Source organism: Felis catus, chromosome A1, assembly GCF_018350175.1.
Source record: "Felis catus isolate Fca126 chromosome A1, F.catus_Fca126_mat1.0, whole genome shotgun sequence".
Classification (NCBI taxonomy): domain Eukaryota; kingdom Metazoa; phylum Chordata; class Mammalia; order Carnivora; family Felidae; genus Felis; species Felis catus.
In genome coordinates, this window is record NC_058368.1 from 199014391 (window position 1) to 199038475 (window position 24085).

General features: G+C 41.5%; 1 protein-coding gene across 4 annotated transcripts in view; it reads left to right on the forward strand.

The window, feature by feature from the left end:
- Positions 1 to 16865, forward strand: part of ARL15 (ADP ribosylation factor like GTPase 15) — a 405200-nt gene extending 388335 nt beyond the window's left edge. The window contains exons 6-7 of one of the 4 annotated variants that reach the window (XM_045037216.1): positions 9640 to 9837; positions 16700 to 16865. In XM_045037216.1, the coding sequence (XP_044893151.1) occupies positions 9640 to 9792 (153 nt within the window). In that variant the 3' untranslated portion in view covers positions 9793 to 9837; positions 16700 to 16865. Of the gene's footprint in view, positions 1 to 9639; positions 12345 to 16699 lie in introns of those variants that run through there. The other 3 variants (XM_045037219.1, XM_045037209.1, XR_006585223.1) reach the window with 3 other exon arrangements.
- Positions 16866 to 24085: the final 7220 nt, after the last annotated feature.

Below are 24085 nucleotides of genomic sequence, written 5' to 3' on the forward strand. Positions count from 1 at the left end.
CTGACTAATTGAAAGAGGTGGCAACTTCTCTCCAGCGTTCAGTTTCCTTCCTTTCCTCACATTTTAATCTGAGATAAAATACAGTACCTGCTATCTTGCCCTTTCATGATAGTTTCAGCTCTTCACATTTGTTTAAAAATAAACGAGTATCCTCTTTATGTCTGGCATTGTAACCGTGTACATCAGAGAATACAAAATCATTTCTTTTCATTCATTGTCTATGCCTTCAAGGAATTGAGGTCTCTTACACATGAAAAAATTAAAAATCATTACCCAAATCTGTGGGTGAATGTTTCTCAAGTGAAACTAGGATAGCCTCATAAATCTGAGTGAAAATGGAGTTCACCCCAGACCTGTGAAGATGCTTCATTCCCATTGAGTCCTGATATCCTAACTCATTAATTTATACAATAAGCATTGATAAAGCCTGTCTGAAGGAGAAAGTAATGACTCCATATAGCTGAATTCGTAAATAGCCAAAAAAGTAGAGACAGCCCAAATGTTCATCAGCTGATAAACGTGGATAAATAAAATGTGGTATGTCCATGCAATGGAATATTGTTCAGCCATAAAAAGAAACACTCATGCTCAGTGTCACAACATGGATGAACCTTGAAAACTTTATGCTAAGTGAGAGGAACCAGACACTAAAGGCCATGTTTTATATGATTCCATTTATTTGAAATGTCCAGAATAGGCAAATCCATAGAGACAGAAAGTAAATTAATGACTGCCAAGGGCTGGGGGAAAGGGCAAAAGGGGAGTGACTGCTAACAGGTAAAGAGTTTCTTTTACAAGCGGTGAAAACGTCTGGAGGTTAGAGAACAGTGGTGATTGCAGATATCTGTGAATATACTAACATCACTAACTTGTACACTTTTAAAAGGGTGAGCTTTACGCCCCACAAATTGAATCTCAATAAATGAAGATTAAGTGTCTGTAGAGCCAAATTAAAAGGTGGTAAAGTGTGTGCTAACGAAATGCAGAATCCAAGCAAGTAGTAAAGGAAATTCTTCAGAATTTTTAGGAAGGGGTGTCTGCTTCTAAGAGTTGACTCCATGAAGTAGGTAATGGTAACTTACATCCAAGAGCAAACAGTCCCGTCTGAAGATCAGGACATTCTTTTTGTTGTGGCAACTATTTTCACAAAGAGCCTGAGTTGGCAATGAGTGATTCCAAAAATTTTGCCCTGGATACCTATAGCTCCAATCACGTTTCAGCCTAAAAACTCTGTTTGGAAAGCCACTCAAGTTCAATGAGATGAAAACCTTGGTACAATGATAACCCATTTCATTTGGGACGGAGAAAGTTGTTTCCTTATTGGGAAAGTGTTTTTAACCCTGGAAAATTTAATCTTAAGAGTATAAGCGATAGGGACACCTGGGTGGGTCTATTGGTTAAGCATCTGACTCCTGATCTCAGCTCAGGTCTTGATCTCAGCATCATGAGTTCAAGCCCTACAATGGACTCTGTGTTGGGCATGAAGCCTACTTAAAAAACAAAACAACAACAAAATTTATATGTATTTATAAAAACATATATATATGTATATATGTGTATATATATGATGAAATAACCAAATCTGCAATATTAATACTTTCATTTTAAGTATATATTACATTGAGGATAAATTATTTCAGAATTGGCTTCCTATGTAGAAAAGCATGAGAATTTAGTTAAGCTTGTAAATAGTACTGGAAAGCACCAGAGCTTGAGAGTCACTGAATTTATAAATTTAATTGAAGAAATGTTTAAAAATTCTTACTGGGGAAAAAAGAAAGACTTCTTAAGTATATGAGGATGTTTGATGATTAGAAAAAGAAATTGAATATATTAAATTTATAAATGGAGTTTTGAAATGTTTAAGAGTGGTCAATTAAACTAAGTTTATGAAAGGACCTAAACAGTATTCAACTTCCCGAGCGTACTGTTAAAACTTACCAGATATATAGATGGAATGGGAAGATTTTTAAATTGAATATAATAGCTTCAGGAAAAAACTAGGTTTTAAATTGAATAAAATAGCTTCAGGAAAAACTAGCTTCAGAAAAAAAAAATAGGTTTCAGGAAAAACAATACTGTGGTATTGGTTAAGATCAGAGTGCTGTTTTCTGGCCCCTGGTTCCTTTTTAAAGGAACTTTCTAAAACTGCAGGGTAACAATACTAGTATTGCTCTGCACGAAGAGCCATCCTTACGGACACCAAAAACTTTCGACTGACAGGTGGACCCTGTGCCCTGGCTACTTCTGCTGCTGTTAGGAGGTCTCCACCCAAAAGAGACCCAGGCTGAACACAGAGGGGTAAAAATATGACTTTATGACCCTTCTCTAGTCTAATCCCTTGTGCTAGACTACAGTCCAAAGCATCTGAAATTATAAGTGGAGCCCGGCCAGGTTGGGAAAGCCAACTTCTCTGGCCCCCTAAAGTATGAGCCAAAATGGGGAAGAGGTGGCCATCCCAAGGCCTGGAAAGCCAGCCACGCAAGCCTCTCCCAGGTATTCCTTGTACCCCTGCTGGACAAAGTGGGAAGCTGCTTTTGCCAGGGATTGTCTTTTTTTTTTTTTTTTTTTAAAGGGCCAAATAGTAAATATTCTAGACTTTGTGGAATATACTATCTCTGTAGCAGTTACTCAACTTTGCCATTGTGGCGTGAAAGCAGCCATAGATAAGTGAGTAAGCATGGCCATGTTCCAATAAAACTTTATTTGCCTGGGTGCTGGGAGGACAGCCAACAGTGGCTACTGTAACTAAGGTCCCTTCTACTTTTAAAGTTTCTTCGACATTAAGGCTTCCCATTGAGGTGATAGGAAGACATCAGCTGGGTCTAAAAATATGAATGTTTATACGCTGATTCTTTCTTCTTGTGGATGGAGGCACTGTGGGTTGGAAGCAGAAGTTGGAGCAAAGGCCTGCATACAGGAATCACTCAGGAGGCTCGGGAGGGCCAAGTAGAATCACTGGAATAGAGGAAATACTCTACAGGGATACTGGCTGTCTTTCATTGGCCCCCAAAGACAGGAAGCATCCATAATCCATACCTCATTTCTGCCTCTCAACAGTGGTTGTCTGATAAGCTTTTTGGATAGGACAATGAAACAAACCTTCTAGGCATATCAAAAAGAGAAAATAGATATAACTTGTTCCATAATTGTAGGTTAGCAGATTAAGCAAAAACTAGGAACGCTTTTCAGATTTTAACTCCTACCACCAAAGCAATGGGATCATTTTATTCAACTCTCCTGGGACATGCTAACTTCTCCCGTGCAATGGAAGGCTGGGTTTCTATATAATTATTGTCACAACATATAACATGTTCTACACATCAGAGATTACCGATTGGGCAAGAAGACTTCTCGTAAGGGCAGGGCTCAGTCACAGGTCATGACCTGCAGGCATTTGTCTGGTTTTTAATTATTCCAAGGTCAAGCAGGCTGCACTTTGATTAAGAAAGAAGCGATCTTCCTGGAACTACACTTTATGTTGCACCTAGTGTTCTTGAAATCTATCATCCATGATAGATTTGCACTTCCAAAGTAATGCTGTGGTGTTGGTTAAGATCAGAGTGCTGTTTTCTGGCCCCTATTAGTGCTCAGTAAAAAGGAAACAGTATCTGTTCTGTGTTGTAATATCTTAGGGACTATGGCAAATTGGTTTTACCTGTATTATTTATTTCTGCCTTTAATGACATATCTAATACCTTTCTAAGGATTTCAAAATCCTGCAAGTAGTACAATGAAAAGGGGAACAGCTGGCACTGCTCTCTCTAGACTAACCTTTCTTTGAACAAGCTGCCAAGAATGCACTCTGAAGAATCTTAATGATGCCCTGCCACTTTATCTCCAGACTCCATCCTGGAGCCACGGCGTGGGCAAAGTTCTCTCTGACTTTGGTGGAGGTTACCAAGTTAAGCCTACTCTGTGAGCTTCTGCAATTAAGGCCGCAAAACGAAGACCCCCTTTGCAAACTCACACACGAGATGCACATACTTGTGTGTGCTGGTAAGTGCTTGACAACTGACTCCCTGGAAGGAAAAACATCTTGGTTTGTGGCACTTGCGGATTTCCGTGGTGTAAATAGTTCAAACCCTGGCCAGTTTCATGACTCGTACGATTTGACATCCTCGTACCTCGAGGTGGAAAGAGAAGGCGCACGGTCAGCATTTCAATACAAATGTTTCCACCAGTGTGACATGTTACTACAGTAGGTGCTTCTGCTCTGGTGATGAAAGTGAGGACTCGGGTAAAGACGATGCAAGTTCTGCTCCCTTTTTGACCGTCCTGGACAGTCTCCTACCAAATTTCACAGTTCATTCAGGTTCTCTTACCATCCTATTCATCGGAGCCCTGGAATAAATTTATCATCCAGACCATACTTTTACCAAAGAGGTGAAAAACCAAAATGAACCTGTCCCCAAAAAACATTATTCATATTATTCATATAGTTATTTGAAAAATACAAGCTATGTGATGGCCATGTTGTGTACTTACAAAGACAAGAAAGCTATAATGGCTCTTCTGGGTCAAGATAGTTACAGAGTCGCATTCTCTTACATTGTGCCCATGCTTGCCTGTCAGATCCCTCTGCCTAGCAGATCCACACTGCAGCTCTTCTTGCTGGCCCGCTGAAGTTTGCTTGTGATCCTCACCCAGTGTCCCTACTGTCTTGTCTTACCTGCTGACTGATCAGTTTGAAAGGAGCTGAAGGGGTGCCTAGGTGGCTCAGTTGGTTAAGTGTCCAACTTCGGCTCAGGTCACGATCTCACCGATCTTGGGTTCGAGCCCCGCATCAGGCTCTGTGCAGATAGCTCAGATCCTGGATCCTGCTTTGGATTCTGTGTCTCCCTCTCTCTGCCCTTCCCCTGCTCACGCTCGCTGTCTCTGTCTGTCTGTCTGTCTCTCTCTCAAAAATAAATAAACATTAAAAAAAACAAAAGGAGCTGAAGATGTCAGCCTGGACTCCTTCATGAGACTGATTCCTTTTCTAGAGGTGAAGAAAGAATGTGCCTTTATTTCTAAAGTGTGTTTGAACATTCTTCTACTGAGATACTTCTTTTTCAAATTGACTTACGTGACCTAAGACTTATTCTAATGCTCCTGTCTCTCTTTATGGGAATCAGTTGCTTTTCTTCCAGCTGAGGTATAATCAGGATGCTATGAATGAGTGAAGAAGCATATTTGGTTAACTGTACAGTATTAAGCAGTCTTTTGTGGGCACTGAAAAGCCAGGGGCAGAGGAGCTGGTAATCTCACTAATACCAATGATGAGGACAGCCCCCTCTTCAGGCTGCTATTTCTGTTTTCGGTTTGACAGTATTCTGCTCTAATCAGTGGAACCCCACACATTGGCCAGTGGGATGCTGGCACAGGTGGCTCGTGAAATCACGCTCATGCTGCCTACACACACGCACCAGTCTCGTTCAGAAGTGGTGGTTCAATGGGAAAGGTGGGAAGCCAACCTTTGGGATGCACATTTTCAAAGCTCCTAACATTGATCATCCCCCTACTGCAACCCACCACAGCCACCCTCAAGTCAGAAGGGGTCCGTTATAATCTGCTAGTTTTCCCCAGGAGGAATATATGTGTTGTGTGTAGGTGGGGATCTAGAGAAGTGCAGGCAGAACAGATGTCCAGCTTCTATAGAAGGTATCTTCTACCTCTAGCCTCAGACAGGGCAAGAGACACCTGCGTTAACAGGAACAGGACCACCTCAGGGGGAGTCCTGGACATAGGAGGGGGTGGGGCATGTTTAGTTATAGTGATACTGATTGGTGCTAATGGCATTGAGGTCACTAGGACTAGGGGTGATGTTTTCTAGGATGCACAACATAGTCCCACGCAGTAAAGAATCGTCACATGCCCTAACCCCTTTTTTAATGTCTTACAACATAATCGTGTGGGTCAAAGCACTGTTTATAAATATCTGAGCTTAGAACTTAACTCTGTCACATAAAAACCCTAAGTCATCCCTTTTGGACTGTTCTCTCCCCTGATCCCCAGAGAGTTTAAAGGAAAATGAGGCCAACTCTGGGCACACACTACTTACATGCTTTAACAACACAAATAGGAAAAACAAGCAGTTTATTATTATAAATAAAATGAGTCTTGCAGACTTTTCAAAGGAAAGACCTATGATTGCAGTTCAGAAACTGTTTACATGACGTCTAGAAATTTAGTCACAACAAGTTTGCAAGAATTAAAATAAAATTGTTGCTTGTGAAATTAGGGCAAGAAAGGAAAATCAATGAGTATCGTCAGAGAACCCCATTGGAGGTCCTGCAATTAGGAAAGGATTATTATTTCTCTTCTCAAAGAAACATAAAGGACATCTCCTACCCAATGAGGCAGTCTCCTGTACTGTGTAATTGTCTCAGGTCTCACAGCTGCTGCAAACGTGAACAGCCATGTGATGGTGCTGAGTTGTCTCTTACATTAGGACTTTACAAGAAATGCGGTGTGTGAATCACGGAATGCAGTAACACACATCACCCCGCAGTGGCATGAGTGAAGAAGGGCTGGGATGACATAGCTAAAAGAGGCTGGCTACTTATGGTGGCTGTGTTTTCCTATCTCTAGGGTGGACACATGGCCACTAACAAATGCCCACTCCCGTGGCTGACCCGAAAATAGCCAACTGACTGCAGGTTGCCAGGCAGCAGTTTCCCATGTCATTGCCCCAAGTGCCATCGCTAGAAGCCAATGTGAAAGCCTCCTCTTCTTGCAATTTCCAGTGAACGATAATATCCAAGCAGCTGATTAAGTATTCAGAATACGGGATTTATGTGGGTCCAACCTAAACACCTCTCTTTAAACATCAGCGTAGGGAAGGACAAAAAAAGCCATGGTGGACAAGTCAAATGTGCCTGTAACTTGTGTGTTAATAATACAGAGGAGGTGAAATTTGAAGTTCAGGTTAATCTAAGGAAACTAAGTGAAAATGTTAACCTAACGGGAAAAGTTCGAGTCAGAGCCTGAGGTCTCCATCTTCCCCCTCCCTTCTATTATCTGCTTTGTTTTTAGAAACATGAAACTCAGGGTAATGAAAAGCTATGTTCCGGCAGCAAACAGTCACTCACTGTCCTTGAATCTCACTGAAATGCCAGACTTGTTTTAAAATTGATATTATAAGTGTAGGGTGGTGTGGAATCATTTGGATACCAGTCGGGGGAATATGGCAGGATCAGATACCCACTTAGGTTACAGATCTGAAAATCTCGGGTTACACAGCCATATTTGTCAGCTTAACACCATCAGGCTCCTTTATCTGGTGACCACCCTGTAATCGAACCTTCCATTTCCTTCTCATGTTTCATATTCAGCAGGAACAACTTCTGAAGCGTAACTACCTTCAGACATCTTTATTATCTTCCAAGTGTGCCTACGCAATCGTCTATATTCTCAGTTGCCTGGAAACCAACCTAATGTCTACCTAAATCCTTATTGGTGTTTTTGTTTTTGTTTTTGTTTTGTCTGGTCTATATTGCAAAATATCACAACTTGTATTCGGTGATTACTTAAATCTAGCATTGTTTTCAAATTAGCTGTTACTATGCCACCAGGATCAGTTCTGTGAATTTTTAAATGAACCATTTGAAGGAAGTATTCTTTGTAACATATATTTACTGTGTTAGTTGTTTTCTTTATTTGAATATTGTTGAGTTTCCTGCCACCAGTCCCTTTCTCCATTATTAGCAATACTTAAAGTGCTGCCCCTTTAGATTTGAGGTTATGAAATGTGACAAGCAGAAAACTTCTTCACGTACCAGATCTTGGATGTTACGTGTTGTCTGCCCCTCTTGATGGGAGGCGTTATTGATCAAACACTGCATTGCACTGTAAGCGTTCGGTGGTGCAAGCTGAAGCCCCACTTTGTGGGAGAAGCAGGCAGACTGACATCTCTGATTGTAAACTCTTGAGAGCAGCCGGCTCCTCCTTCAAGCCTTAGACGTAAACATGCTCCCCACCTGTCCCCCCTGCCAGCTCTTCTCTCCCCCTGCTGGTGGATGGCCTCCCGTGGTGGGGGTAGAGCTGGTCTAGTGCTGGTTGTTGCACAAGCAATTTCAGATTCTCTTGGAAGTAAGTTGTTTTCAGTGCTGTAAAGAAAAGAAAGTGAAAGAATGGACCTTACATTTTCTGTAAGGGAGAACCCTCTTAACACGATTTGTAAAATACCTTGGGCAAAAGCTGTTCTGAAGTCGTATACCCATTTTCTGCTCTGAGATGAGATTTTCATTACTTTTCAGAATCAAAATTAATGAGAGTCCTTCCATTGTCACAGGCTTTTTTTTTTAGTAGTAATATTTATTATTAATTTGCAGACGATTTAAAGAAGGACTGTGGGGACACACTTGAACTGTAGAATGTTAGCACAACTGTGCTTCCTAAGTTAGCATGAAAATGTAGTATTTCTTACATGTATCTTCCTGCTCACATGAAAAAAAAATGTACACATATTTTAATACCACTTTGGGTGATGTACGTCTGCTATAGTCTGATACTTACAACGATAAAGGCAAAATGAAACCACATTTGGGAATAGCATACGGTTGAGGCACTTTCTTTTTCTAGGTCGAGTATTGATTACGGTAAGACCTTAGAATTTTCCACTGCATGTGGGATTTAATGAAATTTGTTGACCAAGAATGTCTTTGAACATTGGTTGTTCTGATGGTGCCACTCACTGTATTCTATGTTATATAAACATCACTGGGCTATAAATATGGTGTCCTGTTCTTGTGTGATGTAGTGTGGGGAGGGGAGGGGAGCCTTATGAACTTTGTACTTTATCATACCCTTTAAGAGATCATCAATTCTTCTGGAAGATGTAACAATTTGATATTCCTTCACAGTCAGAAATTAGTAGTCCTGGATGCTATTAGTATCCTAGCCAGTGTACTTTAAGAATGACTTATGACTGGATATTAATCAAACAGGTTTTTAAGATAGCCAATTCTCCGCCCACATACCAGTTATAAGGTCTTGATTTTTACCTCCCTGAAAACTCAGGACTAGGAGAAGAAAAAGCTGGGAGACTTTATGTATGTAGGTATACGTGTACAAGTTTGTGCACGCGCGCTCTCTCTCTCTCTCTCTCTTTCTATCCTCTTGTCTAAAAAATGCTTTCCCAGGTCTCAAAAATAGATACTAGAAATTTAAGGGAGGGAGAGAAAAGATTACTTAAATTATAATTTTGTTGTGTATGTGTTCGATAAAATAATTGAGTCTTCAGTAATCGATATGGTATATACTAAATTGTCACCAGTTTTAGTAAGTTAGCAAGGGGATGGCAGTGAAAGTTGCTCTGCCTGACTTATTTTGACTGAATTGATTCTTTTGGTGTGTGCAGCGTATTTTGCCCTGTGCGATGGTACATGTAATTCATCAGACCTCCCATGCTGGTAAATGTGTGGGTGAGACGGTGGCTTGCAAGCAGGTCAGTCACCCCTAAAGAAAACAGTCCTGGGTCACAACATATAACCCACATTATAACAACAGCTGCGGATGGAGTTCTAGAGAGTCCTAAACATCACCGTTCATATAAGTTCTTCTTGAAATCCCTCCCATGATTCATCACTATCAAAATTTTGGAATAAGAAAGGTTCTGATATAACTAATACCATATTTATGTTTTCCCCCCTTAAGGTCAAAAAATATTTTGAACTTGAACCACTTGCACGTGGAAAACGCTGGATTCTGCAGCCCTGCTCTCTGGATGACATGGATGCACTGAAAGACAGCTTCTCTCAGCTGATAAATTTGTTAGAAGAAAAAGACCATGAAGCTGTAAGAATGTGAAATCTGGCAAAGAACACGGGTTCCCAAAGGCCTTGAACCTATCGTGTTAGTTTCTCATTTTAGTTTTATTTTGGTATCAAGACTTTAATGGCTTCAGTATCTATTTTCCTCTAGTTATCTCAGACTCCCATCTCTCTATTAAAGTGAATATTCTATAAATCAGGTGAATTATCATCGGCATTAACGTCAAGTACACACTACTGAGAGAGAATTTATTCTCTGTTTACCACTAATTATCTTCACTGCATGTCTCTTCCTTCTGTTATTCTAAGCAGTTCTTCTATACTCTGTGCTAAAATGGATGGAATTTGTGGCTCACAGAGATCAAATCCCTTATGAAGGACTCAGGGAGACTCCGAACTTTGACTCGTTTTCCCTGGGTTTGGGGGTAGAGTGTTATGTGACTGGGGCTCCTCATAATATGTCTGTTGTTTCGGGTTTTTATTTTATCTTACCATGTTTTATTTTTTAGTGTTTTGTATACAGGCCTTATAGATTATGAGAGAAAAATGAGCACCAAAAATTTCAATTCATCACCTTATCAGAGAGGAATATCCTGCCAGGGTAAAACTAACTTGGAAGAACTTAAAGACAAGATGCATCATTTCCGTGATTACATCTGAAGTCTCACTCCCCTTTTAAGAGGAAGACTTTTAGTTTTTGAGAAGAGAGGGAATTTAGGCACAACGCACGTGTCATTGATTACTTTTTCATCAAGTCCTCAAATATTTTTCTAATGGAAAGACTCCCCTGCGTAAAGTCAAGCTACAACATAATATAGGTATCTTTTTTCTAAAAATCTTAAGTGTCTGATTGAAAGAAAGAAAATAATTTTTAAAATGACTGATGCAATTTTTGAAAACAGCCGAGTGAAGTATACAGTGGCTAGGGTTTAAGCTGGCGCGGATTTGACAAAGATAACAGAGACAGAATCCCTATATTCATCCATTAAGTGCTAATGGAGTTTAACGGAGTCGCTTATTGTCTCCAACTAGTAATGAAAGGTCTATCAGTATTCCTATTATAAACCTCTATTTTCAGGGGTTTCAGTGTGCCCTTAAAAATGTGCTGGGGCTGCAGCAAATCATTTTAGGGCCTAGATTCAGTCTTTGGAACTCATTTTATTTTTTTCATTTAATTTAAATGATAAGATTGTAGCGATAAAGGTGCAGTTTTACTGAGGTTTGCACCTTTGACCTTTTCTAAATCAAGAATAATCTATGGACATTGAAGTTTATGGATGTAATACTCTTTGGCACATTTTGTAGATTTTTGACCACTTAAAATGCAAAATGGCCAAATGATACAAATGTGCTCCTTTCACCTGAGCAATAAAAACACGTTTGTAATTTTTAGGTAGCATAGACCGGTTCTCAAATACCACAGACCCACACTGTATTACAGGGTGATGTCATACCTTGTAATTCTCCAGAAGATAGACATCGCTCAACTATAGCTTTTGTGGTTTAATCTCGTAGGTGGACTTTAATGAAATCATTCCCTTTGAAACATCGAACACTTCTTTAAGGTTTTTTTTTTTTCTTCCCATGGAACAGATCCAAAAAGATTCATATTCAGTCTTGTCTCCAGCATCCTTGAATATTTTTACACTGTGTAATGCGTGAGCAGCACAAAACTTTTATTCCGATGACCAGTGACACAATTCCTGCGTTCGTTCTGTTCTGTCGTGCTCACGTTCTGTGACAAATAAATGATGATTAGGCATTGCTTTCTCTGCAAGTTCATTAAATGTAGAATGTTGTCTTTTTAAGATACTGTGGCTGAGTGCTCCTAAGCCATCTGTTAAATGACTTCCCGTTGTCTGTGTGTGTGTGTGTTCATGTGTGCGCCAGTGATGGGCTTCTTCTCAGACCCACGACTGTCTGCAGTGTCTCAGCCGTCAGAATGAAAACATTATCAATCAGTACCCAACAACAGCTGTTTTTGACAAGTTTCTGTCTGACGCCTAATGCTTTACAACTGTCAATAAGGCTCCTTCTTTGTCTGGCAGTTCGGCGCTCGCTGTGTTGCTGCTTCCGTGCGGCATCCTGTCCTTGTAACCCTAGAATTGGCCGTGTTTTTGGAAATCCACTTGCGGGGGGAGGGGGTTTGGACGGGCGAGTGTGGGTGGGTGGCGGGTGGCGGGTGTGCGTGTACATCTATTCCTACTTTCCTGTAAAGTGCCACAGGTGTGTTAGTTTGCATATTCCAATATTATATAGGAAAAACAGTCTGTTATGTATTTCCTCACTTAGCTTCTTGTTATATTTATGGAAGTCACCCGTTTTTGTACCTTCTTAGCTAAAGCAGTTGCCTTTTTGTAATGGCAATTAATTTATACGACAAAACTTTGTATCTACTGTAGTTTATAGTCTCGGTTGCTAATTAACTGCCACATCGCCCTGTCTTTCTATTTTAAAAGATCTGTATCTATCCTTAGAGGTTAACAGATTCATGTGGACAATTGCCAGACAAGAAGACCTTGTATTGTCCGTGATTTATATATGATTTCCACTATTCTTCAAATGAAAATAAACGCTGAGTAGAATTGATGTTTTCAGACTGACTCCTTTCAAGCTTTTAGCATTTGGGAGTCGCAGATTTCTGTTTACATTTGTGTTGCCTGTTTAAGTCTTCAAAATAAGTTCTGCTGCTCTTGGGTCAAAACAAATGATTAATTCACATTTCCTTTGAAGCCATTGTGAAAACTTTAAAAGACGGAAAAAAAAAAAAAAAAAGCAAGTGTCTTTTCCAGTTGGTTTGTCTTCAGCGATTTACTTTCATGGGAGCTGTTCCTTCAGAATGAGTGAGCAGAGTGGAGATGTTAATGCAAAGTGTCATCTTTCAGTCAAAGCATCAGTTTATAATATTTGCTGTAAAAGCAACGTTCTGAGAGGGACTGGGACGATGAACTATTTCCTTCAGTGGTGATTGCTGCCCTGAGGAAATAAATATTTTTAAGCGACTTGAGGAAATGCTGTGTATTTACAGGTCCATCCTTAAGAACGGGAGTGCTCTGTAAAAGAGAAAGAGAGTGAGAAAAATAAAAAAGATAGATGGATGGAAGAAGAGAGAGAAAGAAAAAGAAAAAAAAAAGTACATGATAGAAGAGGAAAAATTCAAACCCCAGCTCTTGTTTGGTCCCCAGTGCATTATTCCCAACACATCCTTTGACTACCCACAACATTTCACTTCTCAGCTGGGATTCAACCTGGCATTCCTAGTTCCCTTTGCAAGGTAGGCGATTAGTGGTTATCAAGTTCCGAAGCATCTCAGACCTATCTAAGCAAATGTGGACAGAACTGTAAAATTTTGAAGCAAATGGGTTTTCTTAATGTCCAGATGGGATATTCAGACTCGAGTGGAAATCTCATAGATTCATGCCTGGCTTCATCCTCTTTATAATTTTAGAGTGCATTTTCATTAACCTTCTGACCTACTGGTGCAAACAGAAAGGAAAAAGTATGTGGAGGGGGACGGGGAAGTGGGAGTTGCCCTTTGGGAGCCCTCATTTTCATTGAGTTTGGGAGGGAGGATCTGTCTTTGTTATGCAGAAACTTCAGGAGAATATAGATTCCCTGCCTCTCTTTTCCCCTACCCTAGGTTCTGGAGATCTGAAGTCCGTGCTGTGAAATGCATTATCACATCATGTTGGGAATTCCTGGCTCCCAAGGGTTCACAACTTTTGGCCCCCTCTGAGTCAGCATGATTAAATGATTTGCATCTCGGGGCTAAATGTTTTCCAACTCAGATGCACCGAGTGACTGATGAGCCGGCACCCTACGCCACCCCACCCCCTTGCTCTGATTTAGGAACATGAAAAGGAGCCCGTGTAATTCCCAGAAGCCTCAGATGAGATACCCGTTTCTCCTCCCCTTTCCCATTCTCTTTAAATTAAAACCTAAATGAGAAACCTACGGTTTCATCCAAGCTGGAAATTCTGACTTCTCATCCTGGGGGGTCCTCTGTTTGTGACAAACTCTTCATAAAGTGACTTTCTGTGAAACCAAAGAAGTTAAAAGTCACTAAGAAGAATCTCTCCAGCATATGCCTTGGCTAGCATCCTTCTTTAATTACAACAAGGTGAAGTAAAAAGTCCGTGATTTTTCTTTCCGATTTTCTGTGTATCCCCATGTTGCCTTCCATCTCTGCTTTCTTGGCATGCTCTGCTCGCCAGATGCTGGTTTGGAAAAGCCACCTATGCTGTTCTTGGGCTTCTTGTCCCCACCCTTTCATGTTCCCCTCAGGTCCTCAGATCAGATGGGAGTTGCCATGGGACACTACGAATAATACTTTTTATAAGGAAATACTTCAACCTTTGTGGTTTAAAGCAGCCTCGCTTACCATAAATAGTGTTGTGAGGTCACTGGTGCCCTGTTCGGAGAATAAGGAAAGGGACTCCTCAGTTTTGTGCCTTGCTAGGTTCAGCCTGGCTTGTGACGCATTGCGACTCCGGACACCTCACTGCTCTAGCAGACGTTTCTACGGACCAACCTGGGAACGGCCATCAAATAGCACTTAAACGATCTTCCGGCAAACTACAAAGAATGATTCATTCTTTTTTCCCCTTTTCTTATTCCACAATCTCTCCCTCTAATTCTGACGCCCTCAAAATATTCCACACACATGTTTCAGCCCGGTTCGTTCTAGAGGCAACCCTCCAACCATGGAGGTCCTGTGGCAGTGTTGTCCCCAGAGAATAAAGCCTGGCTCGAGTGCATGAGAACAGCGCACACACTGGCAGTGAAAATAAGCCTTTTAATAAGCATCGCGGTCCCCAGTGTCCCTTATTTCCCTATTTCCTCGTGGGGTATTCCTCGTGGGAGGTGGGCAAGTTGGTCGTTTCAAACAAGCCTCAGATTCCTTACATCCCAGGCAACCCTTCCTTGTAGGTGTGAAATTCGGCCTAAAATGCCACAACCTCCTCTGACAAGTGATTCATTGAGACAAAGGCTGGAGCTCCAGCATCAAACAGATGTCAGACAAAACACCAAATGCCTATAAATGATTGCTCTGCAGGCAATGGAATGGCTGGAAGGCCTGGCCTGATGATGCACTCCATGTCTGGACAAGCTTGCAGAAGACACAGCGGTGGGGAGGGGGCAGGGGAGCTGTGTGTAAATGGAGTCTGTGAAGAAGGCTGTTTCTGGAGACAGAAGTGAAACTACTACGAGTCTCACCTAAGAGGCTCATGTAGACAAGAATGATTTCTGGCTGGTTTGTGCATAATAGATGTAAAGGTCAATTAGAAAAATGCATGTCAAGGGCACCCTGCAGGCCAGACTGGTATGATACGATGTTAAATCATTAGACATATAAATATCAGAGTAAATTAAAAATGAGAAGATTTGGTTGGAACGGAAACTGCTCAGCGAAAGGCAGAGACAGGAATGCAAACAGTGAGTCTGGCTGTCATTCTCTATAATCTGGAGCAAGTCAGTCTCGGCTCTGGCCTTCTCCACTTGTTTTACAACTTTCTAGACACGGGGTGGATCAACCCAACGCTTTTATTAAGCAGCTTCAACAGGATTCTTTCAGACGACAGCTTGTCAAGAGTCAACTTAACCACTGTCCCTTTTACAGGTTTTATGTCACAGTTGGAACTTTTGGTTTCAATAAGTTTAAGGGGTTCGATGAAACCCCCTGGTATGTTTTTGTTGAACACCTACTCTGTACCAGGCATCATATTAGATTCTTGGGATACAGCAGTAAATAGGACAGACTTGGTCCCTGCCTTTGTAGGGCTTTAATTCCTAGAACATTGGTTAAGCTGGGTTATTTCTATGACCCTAGAGAATTTTTGTATTTGGGGGGGCTTTGGTAATGTTAACATTGCAATGTGAATCTCTAGATTTTTAAATGCCTTTTCTTGGTCCTAATTCTTGGTTTTCAGCCCTCCTAATTTAAAATGGTCTTTGAATGTGATTTAGTCTCTTTTGAGACCATTAATAAAACTAGAAATCTAAAACACAACAGAAAAGTCTTTGCCTCTTTTTAGCATCTGTCTCAGTAGAATTCTGTAGAAATAGCCCCTTTTATTCGGGGGGGGGGGTTGTGGGTTGTTTGTTTGTTTGTTTGTTTTTCGCTTTTACTGCGGCAACAACAAAGCATGTGTCTAGCACACAAAAGTGCTTCCAACGTGCAAAACCAAACTCTGTCACCGTACTGTTCTTTTCATCTCCTCTACATCCAAAGGGCTTTTCCTTCTTCTCTGGAAATAGCCTGGTCTCATCATTCTGTCTGTTGATCTGACAAATGATCTGTATTTGAAATGTTGAATTTTAAATCTCTAAGGGCAAACTTCTAATGCTCCGGGAGTCTCTTGTGGTTTTTTCCCCCCACCAAATAGTGAAAGCTGCCGCGTAAAAAAGCATGCCACAATTCACATGCCCAGACAGAGGCAGTAACCTGTGAGCTATATAACCCCCTGGCTTTTTTAACTAGTCAGCTGTGAGTTTCAACTGGATTTCGGGAGGCTGCTTTATTTTCCCCTCACTGAAGATTGGGAACCCGGAGAGACCCCTTGAAACTCGTTATTTATTCCAGGACAGGACTTGGGCATAGTAGATCTTTTAGCAAGAGTTAATACATTTTAGATTTTAGAACAGTCCTGCAAAATTCATACCAACACCATTCTCATTTCCTGAACACTTAAAGCCTCTACTGTTCCCTCCTCACCAGCCCTGAGCCCCACCATAGATTTGCCTTCAGAGAACTGCAACACATCCCCCTACAGCTTAGTGGCCTGGGTTCCAGGTAGGATCACAAAATAAACTGAAACAAACCCTATTCCTTCCATTCTGTTTGTTAATTTCAAATCATCCCAAATTTTTAGGTGAACTAGCAGGATCCAATCAAGTCACATAATACCAGAGATTAACTGTGTGGTTTAATTTATACTTTGCAGTTCTGCCCCTAACGAAATCGTGGATCCGGACAATGATCATCAGCATCTACTAACATCCCAAAGAAGGAAACAACCAGGCATTATATGCTTCCTGACTAAAGTATACAATCACCTACGAGATGCTCTTGCCAAAAAAAAAAAAAAAAAAAAAAAAAATTGAACCTGAGTCTGATCAAGCCTCTAGATCTAAGTACTAATTTGCAGAAAACACAGGAACAGAGATGTATGTTAAACAACATGCAGAGTTGCAGTAATTAAAATCCAGATTGTTGTGGGTCACCTGGGTGGCTCAGTCGCTTAAGTGTCTGACTTCAGCTCAGGTCATGATCTCATTGCTCATTGTTCAGGCCCACACTGGGCTCTGTGCTGACAGCTCGGAGCTTGGAGCCTGCTTCGGATTCTGTCTCTGTCTCTGCCCCTCCCCTGTTCGCTCGCTCACTCTCAAATATAAAATGTAAAAAAAATTTTTTTAATCCAGATTATTGGAATCTTGACTGGATAAATGAGTTGGTTTCTTAAATGGCAGGAAGGAAAGAAGAAATAGGACAAGGAAGCCTATAGATTAACAACCTCTTAAGAGCCCTGCAGAGCATCTGCCTGGTTCAGTCGGTACAGCAGGTGACTCTTCATATCAGGGTTGTGAATTCAAGCCCCACTATGGGTATGGAGCCTACTTAAAAAAAAAAAAGTCTTAAGAGCTCTGTCAAACCATTGCAGAGCGTGGACCTTATCTGGAGTCTGATTCAAACTACCAACATGAAAAGAGTGAAATTTGGGATAAGTGGAGGCATTTAAGCGCTTACTGAATATTTTATGAATTAAGTAATCCTTGATTACTAGGATACTCTAATCCTTGGTGTGATAATGGAATTGTGGTTGTATATTTTGTATGAAAGGAGCCCTTATCCATTGGTGACACAAAGGTGTTTATGGGTGAAATATTAGGCTGCTTGAGACTTATTTCAAAATAATTAGGTAGAGAACAGAAGAACTTATATAGATGAAACAAGACTGGCTGTGTGTGACAACTGTCGAAGCCAGTGATGATGACGTTCACAATAACTTGTTGTCTGCCTCTGAATGTATAACTGCATTTTCTCCAAGAAAAAGTTTCTGAAAGAGAGAAAGAAGGAAAAGAGAAAGTGAAGGTGGGGGGGGGGGAGCCACAGAATAGGAGACACCTGTAATATAAAACCAAGTCTGTTGCCAGAGTAGATTCAGAGCTGCTCAAATCGGTAAAAAGAAAAAAGCAATCAACTTAATGGAAGGCACTTCACAAAGGAAGATATCCAACTGGCCAATAACTTTATTAATAGGTTGATATAAATAGATGCCAGGGGCGCCCGGGTGGCTCAGTCGGTTAAACATCTGACTCTTGATTTGAGCTCAGGACGTGATCTCACAGTGATGAGATGGAGTCCCGAGTCTGGCTCCAAGCTGAGGGTGGAGCCTGCTTGGGAGTCTCTCTCTCTCTCTCTCTCTCTCTCTCTCTCTCTCTCTGCCCCTCCTGCTAGCACTCTCTGTCAAAATAAATAGATAAAACATTAAAAAAAAAAAATAGGGGCTACCACCAGGTAGCACTACATACTCACCAGAATAGCTAAAATTAAAGGCCATACCAAGAAGAAGTAAGAGAAGAGTATCAGTCTGGCATATTCCTCACCCCTGAAAATTTCTGTCCTAATTCCAAGCGGGAAGTTTGTAGCACAGTGAGTGATTCCACAGCTTGGGAGCAACCAGAACTGGTTTAGAGTTTGACTGCACTCTTTGCTGGTCACATGACACTGGACAGATCATTTAGTTGTGTTTCGGTTTCTCGTCCGCAGTGGAGACAATATACCCACTTCAAAGGGTTATCGAGAAGGTTAGAAAAAAATCATGCGTGTAAGGTGCTTCTGACGCTTGGCACACAGGAAACCTGCAACTACGAGTGACAACTGTGATTCCAGTAATGTTGAAAGCAACTCTCCTGCATTTCTCAGGTAGGAAACTCTGCAAGAGCTCAGGCAGGTCGAAAGGTACAAGTGGTGAGATTTTATAACCAATGAAGTTACAGAATGGCTACAACAGCAACTGGGAAGCCTGTCCTCACCTGGTCATGGAGCCCTTCTAGACCAGGTAATCTCTGTGTTTACAGAGACCTCCATAGTCTCTGTCTTTTGTCATTCAACTGGTCATTCATTTATACATTCACTCAACAAACATTAAATGTAGATTATGTGCAAGGCATTGAGCTACATGTACAGAGAATGTTAAAAACCAATTAAAAATATAACCTGATAAATCACTCAAGACTACATACTTGTTATTTAATTTTATGTTTATTTCTAAAGAAGTCGCTCATTCTTTCTAGTACTTTCTGTGTCATCATTAGCTTAAAAATCACACAAAGGCAGTGCTGTGTCTTCTGTTGACTTTTTAAATCTTTACAGCACTTAATACAGGATATTTCATGAATATTGCTGACTGGCTAACAACTTCAAGTAGGAGACGTGGGTTTCAAGCCTAACACATTTTTTTCGTAAGGCTGGGAGTGCATAAAGATGAGTTTTGTCACGAATGATTGTAAAAGTGATACACGTTCATCGTGGAAAATGCAAAGATTATTTAAAGGAGAAAATAGAAAATAATCCCCCAAAGAATCATATTAATTGTGATGTCTGTCCTTTTCATCTCTTTTCATATGTAATGTTACAAAACTGGGGTCATACTATGCATACTGGTTTAGGACATGCTTTTGTTATTACTAACATATTAGGAGCATTTTTCCATGTCATTGGATATCTTCCTAAAACATTTTTAATGGCTTCCCAGCACTTATCTAACTCATTCCCTGTTGTTTATTTGGATTTCTGTTTTAAATGTCTCTGTAGGGGTGCCTGGGTGGCTCAGTTGGTTAAGCATCCAACTCTTGATATCCGCTCGGGTCTTGCATGATCTCACAGTTCATGAGATCAAGCTCCATGTCAGGCTCCGTGCTGACAGCATGGAGCCCACTTGGGTTTCTCTCTCTGCCTCTCTGTCTCTCAAATAATAAAAATAAACTTGCAGAAAATAAATGTCTTCGTAGAAGAATATTTATGCACATTTCTCAATGATTTCCATAGAATGAATACATACAATTACAGGTTTTGAAGTGGAATTACAGGGTCAAAAGGCATAAGCGCTTTTTAAGGTTTTTAAAACATGTTCAACAATTGCCCTCCCAAGCCTTACCAATTTACAACTCCCCCCAGTGACCAGAGGCCCATTCCTATGAGCGCAGTACCTTGTGGACCTGGGCAATTGAATGCCTTTATCCTGATTTAATATTAGAAAATAAAATCTTGGGGCGCCTGGGTGGCTCAGTCGGTTAAGCGGCCAACTTCGGCTCAGGTCATGATCTCACGGTCCGTGAGTTCGAGCCCCGCGTCAGGCTCTGTGCTGACAGCTCAGAGCCTGGAGCCTGTTTCAGATTCTGTGTCTCCCTCTCTCTCTGCCCCTCCCCCGTTCATGCTCTGTCTCTCTCTGTCTCAAAAATAAAATAAAACGTTAAAAAAAATTCTTTTTAAAGAAAAAATAAAATCTTATTTTAACTTGCCTTTGTGGTAACTTGATCTTAGCTAGACTTTAAACAAAGAGAACAGCTTTGGTCAGTCACCTTCTGGAGAAGTGACCATGTTTAATTCTGTATGCTGAATTGCTTAACTCAAACACTTCCCATTTGCTCCCTACGTGATGTTGAACACAGGGTAGATACACAATATCCATTGCACAGTTGACCCTTGAACAACCCAGAGGTTAGTGGTACCAACCCCTTCACAGTCGAAACTTCGAAACTTCATGTTTAACTTTTGAGTCCCCCCAAAACGTAACTATTAATAGCCTAGCATTGGCCGGAAGCCTTACCCATAACATAAGCTTTTGTATGTTACATGTATTGTATTTTGTATGTTATATGTATTACAAACTATCCTTACAATAGAGAAAGCTCGAGAATTTTGTATACGTAATATAAACTGTATTCTCAAAGTAAGCTAGAGAAAAAAATGTTATTAAAATCATAAGGGGTGCCTGGGTGGCTCAGCCGGTTAAGTACCTGACTTTTGATTTTGGCTCAGGTCATGCCTCACGGTTAATGATCTAGAGCCCTGCATCTGATAGCATGGAGCCTGCTTGAGATTCTTTCTCTTCCTCTCTCTCTGCCCCTCCCTCACTCACTCAAACTATAAAGAAGAAAAATACATTTACAGTATTGTACAGTATCATACATGTAAAATCCATGTATCAGTGGACCCTCACAGTTCAAGTTCATGCGGTCCAAGGGTCAACCGTATATGTTTTTGTGGAGAGGAAGGATTTATAAATAAACACCATGCACTTGTGATGAGTCCACTGTATAGACGGTAATTATGGAAGGAGGGGAGGAAGAAAAGACATAGTTGAGGCACAAAGGAGGCAAGGATTGTATGTGCTACTCTCTTGCCCAGAAAGAATGAAAATACAAATGGAAAGGTAAGTTGAGGTCAGATTGGGGAAAGCCTTGAATGCCAAGATAAAGCACTTGGATGAAACATAGTGGTCAGTGGGGAGCCAATGAATATTTTTAAGAAGAGTAGTATAATCAAAACAATTATTTACGAAAAGTAACCTGGGACGGGGCTGGGTGGGAAGAGGGGAGCTGTAGGGTGGTGGCAGGTAACATGATAGGAGAATAAATGTGATAAGTTGAAAGAAAATAGGAAAACATTTGTTATTGGAAACAACAATTAAGGCCAACTGAGGGGCTAAGGTCAAAATGAGAAGTTTAAAACCAGCCCCCTTATCTTTGTTACCTGCCTGTCACTCCAGAGCCCCATGGTCCGGAACAATGAAGACCGGATCGGACTGCCTCCAAAGGTGGGCAGGGTGAATCCCCATGATCCAGGTGGGTGAGTGGAGGTCCTGCAGGGTGCTGCTCCTCTCCCTTCCTGCTGCCCCTAGAAGAATTCCAAAGGTCTGAGAACCACCCAGAAAGTGCTTCGTTGAACACACTCAAGTAATTGAGTGAATAGCCCCACCAACAAATAAGGTAGGCAAGAATCCATTCCTTTAAATTTTTTTTAATGTTCATTTATTTTTAAAAGAGAGAGAGTGCACAAGCAGGGGAGGGGCAGAGAGAGAGGGAGACACAGAATCTGAAGCAGGCTCCAGGCTCTGAGCTGTCAGCACAGAGCCCGACGTGGGGCTTGAACCCACAAACTGTGAGATCATGACCTGAACCAAAGTCAGAGGCTAAACCTACTGAGCCACCCAGGTGCCCCTATAAAATTTTCAATTTATATACACATATACATATATGTATATATATATTTGTTTAAATTTATTAATTTATTTGAGAGACAGAGAAAAAACAAGCAGGGGAGGGGCAGAGAGACAGAGACAGAGAATCCCAAGCGAGCTCAACACTGCCAGCATGGAGCCTGACTCAGGGCTTGAACTCACAAACATTGAAATCAAAGCCGAAACCAAGAGTCAGACACTTAACTGAGCCACCCAGGTGCCCTTATAATAATTTTAGTTTTTAATTTTTCTTGACTTAAAATGACATTAGCTAACAAATCCAAATCATTGTGGCCAGTCAACATAAAGCCCTTGCAATAAAGGAATAAGCTTTATATGAATGGCATTTTTTTCTGCTTTGTGGACAAGAGGTCCCGTATTTGTATTTTGCACTGGGCCCTGCAAATTGTGCAACTAGCCCTACCCACAGTATACATATAGGCTCTGAGACAGATTAACTGGTCTTGAATTCCAGCACTGACATTTGTCGGCCTTGGGCAAGTTGTCATCCTTTCCAAAACTCAGTTTACGCATCTATAAAATGGGGATATTAACAGTTCATATCATTTAACCATGAAGTCTTTATAAGGATCAAATGAAATACTGCAAACAAAAGGCTTGGTACCTTGCCCGCCACGTAGCAGATGCTTAATACATGTGAGCTCTTACAATCACTAACATAGCTCGCACACAGTACATTGTGAGTGACTGCGATCGCTCAGTCTGGCGTTGCGCCTTGTGATGATGCTACCGCAGCATCGCTATGTGTGTGCTCTACTCCACCTGCCTGCAGTTAACCGACTCCCTCCCTGGGTGGCACATGCAAGCTCCTCCAGGGAGTTCTGCCTGTCCTGCTCTAGTCTGGGACACTCCTCTGGGGCCGGTCACTGCCCTCACGTGGATGGCCGACCCCAAATAGGGCAGCCATCTTCAGTCCCAGTAACTGTGGCCAGGATGACAGGGTCACATGGTAAAAAGCATAAGGAATTCCTGGAAGGAGGCCATGGGGGACGGCAAGCCCTTTGATGCTCCCTGGGTAGGGGCAATGTAATGAGTATTGCTCCTCCAGAACAAGGTCTGGCTGCCCTTTAAGGTGTTCTCTGAAACTTCTGTAAAAGGAAAAAAAAAAAAAAGGATCGTTTTGTTGATTTGGTTGTCTACTGGGGATTGGAAACATGCACAGGTACATTTCCTTTGGCAGAACATAACCCCCAAATCATCATCCTATCTTTTGAACGTATATGAAAAAAATTAGACACGGATATTGACATGAACTCTTGACATTGAAAGCATTACTCCAACAGACATCCAACAGGGCTTCCGAGGGTGTGGTCTGTAGATGATGGGCAGAAACATATCCCAGAGTACGTGTATGCATGCAGATTCCTGGGCTTTGCTCCTAGAGCTACTGAATAACAATATAAGTGGAAGGCCCAGGAGCCTGTATTTTAATAGGCTCCCCATATTCCGAGCATCTGCCTTTAAGTGTTTGTGGGCATGAGCAGGCAGAAGAGGGTGAACAGTGGTGAAGGTGAATTAGAATAAGAAAGTTTGTTTTTCCAGGAGAAACTTAACCTACATCAGCTGTGTTCTTCCTGAAGCTGTGGTCGGGCAATGCCCAGAAATGCAAGCTCACGGGTCCCCTGTGGTCTTGGGGCCCTGAGTACCAAGTGGCTGTGTCATCCTTGTTGAGCTCTAAAGGTGCTCATGGCAAGCAGAACGAGGATCTGGATCTGAGAGAGAGGACCAGGGTCCTACTGAAGACGCTGAAGAAAACCATTAGAAAATTTGAGTGAGGTTTTAGTGTGCTCCGAGTCAACAGGTGTCAAACTGCATCACACCTACCCTTGGGCCACAGGAAGATGTTCCAGTGGGTACAAAGTACTATGGTTTTGTGAAAACCAATTCCTAGATCTTCAACTGGCATAGGTATTCTTCCCTACCACCTGGCTGCCCAGGATTCGGTCAGCATTCTGCTGCTCGAGGTTTCTCTCCATTTCACAATCCTCTCCTTCCCACTTTAGGATAGAAAGGCAGACCCTCTCGTGGTCCAGTAGAGTCGGTTAAGCACCCAGTGCCCTGAGA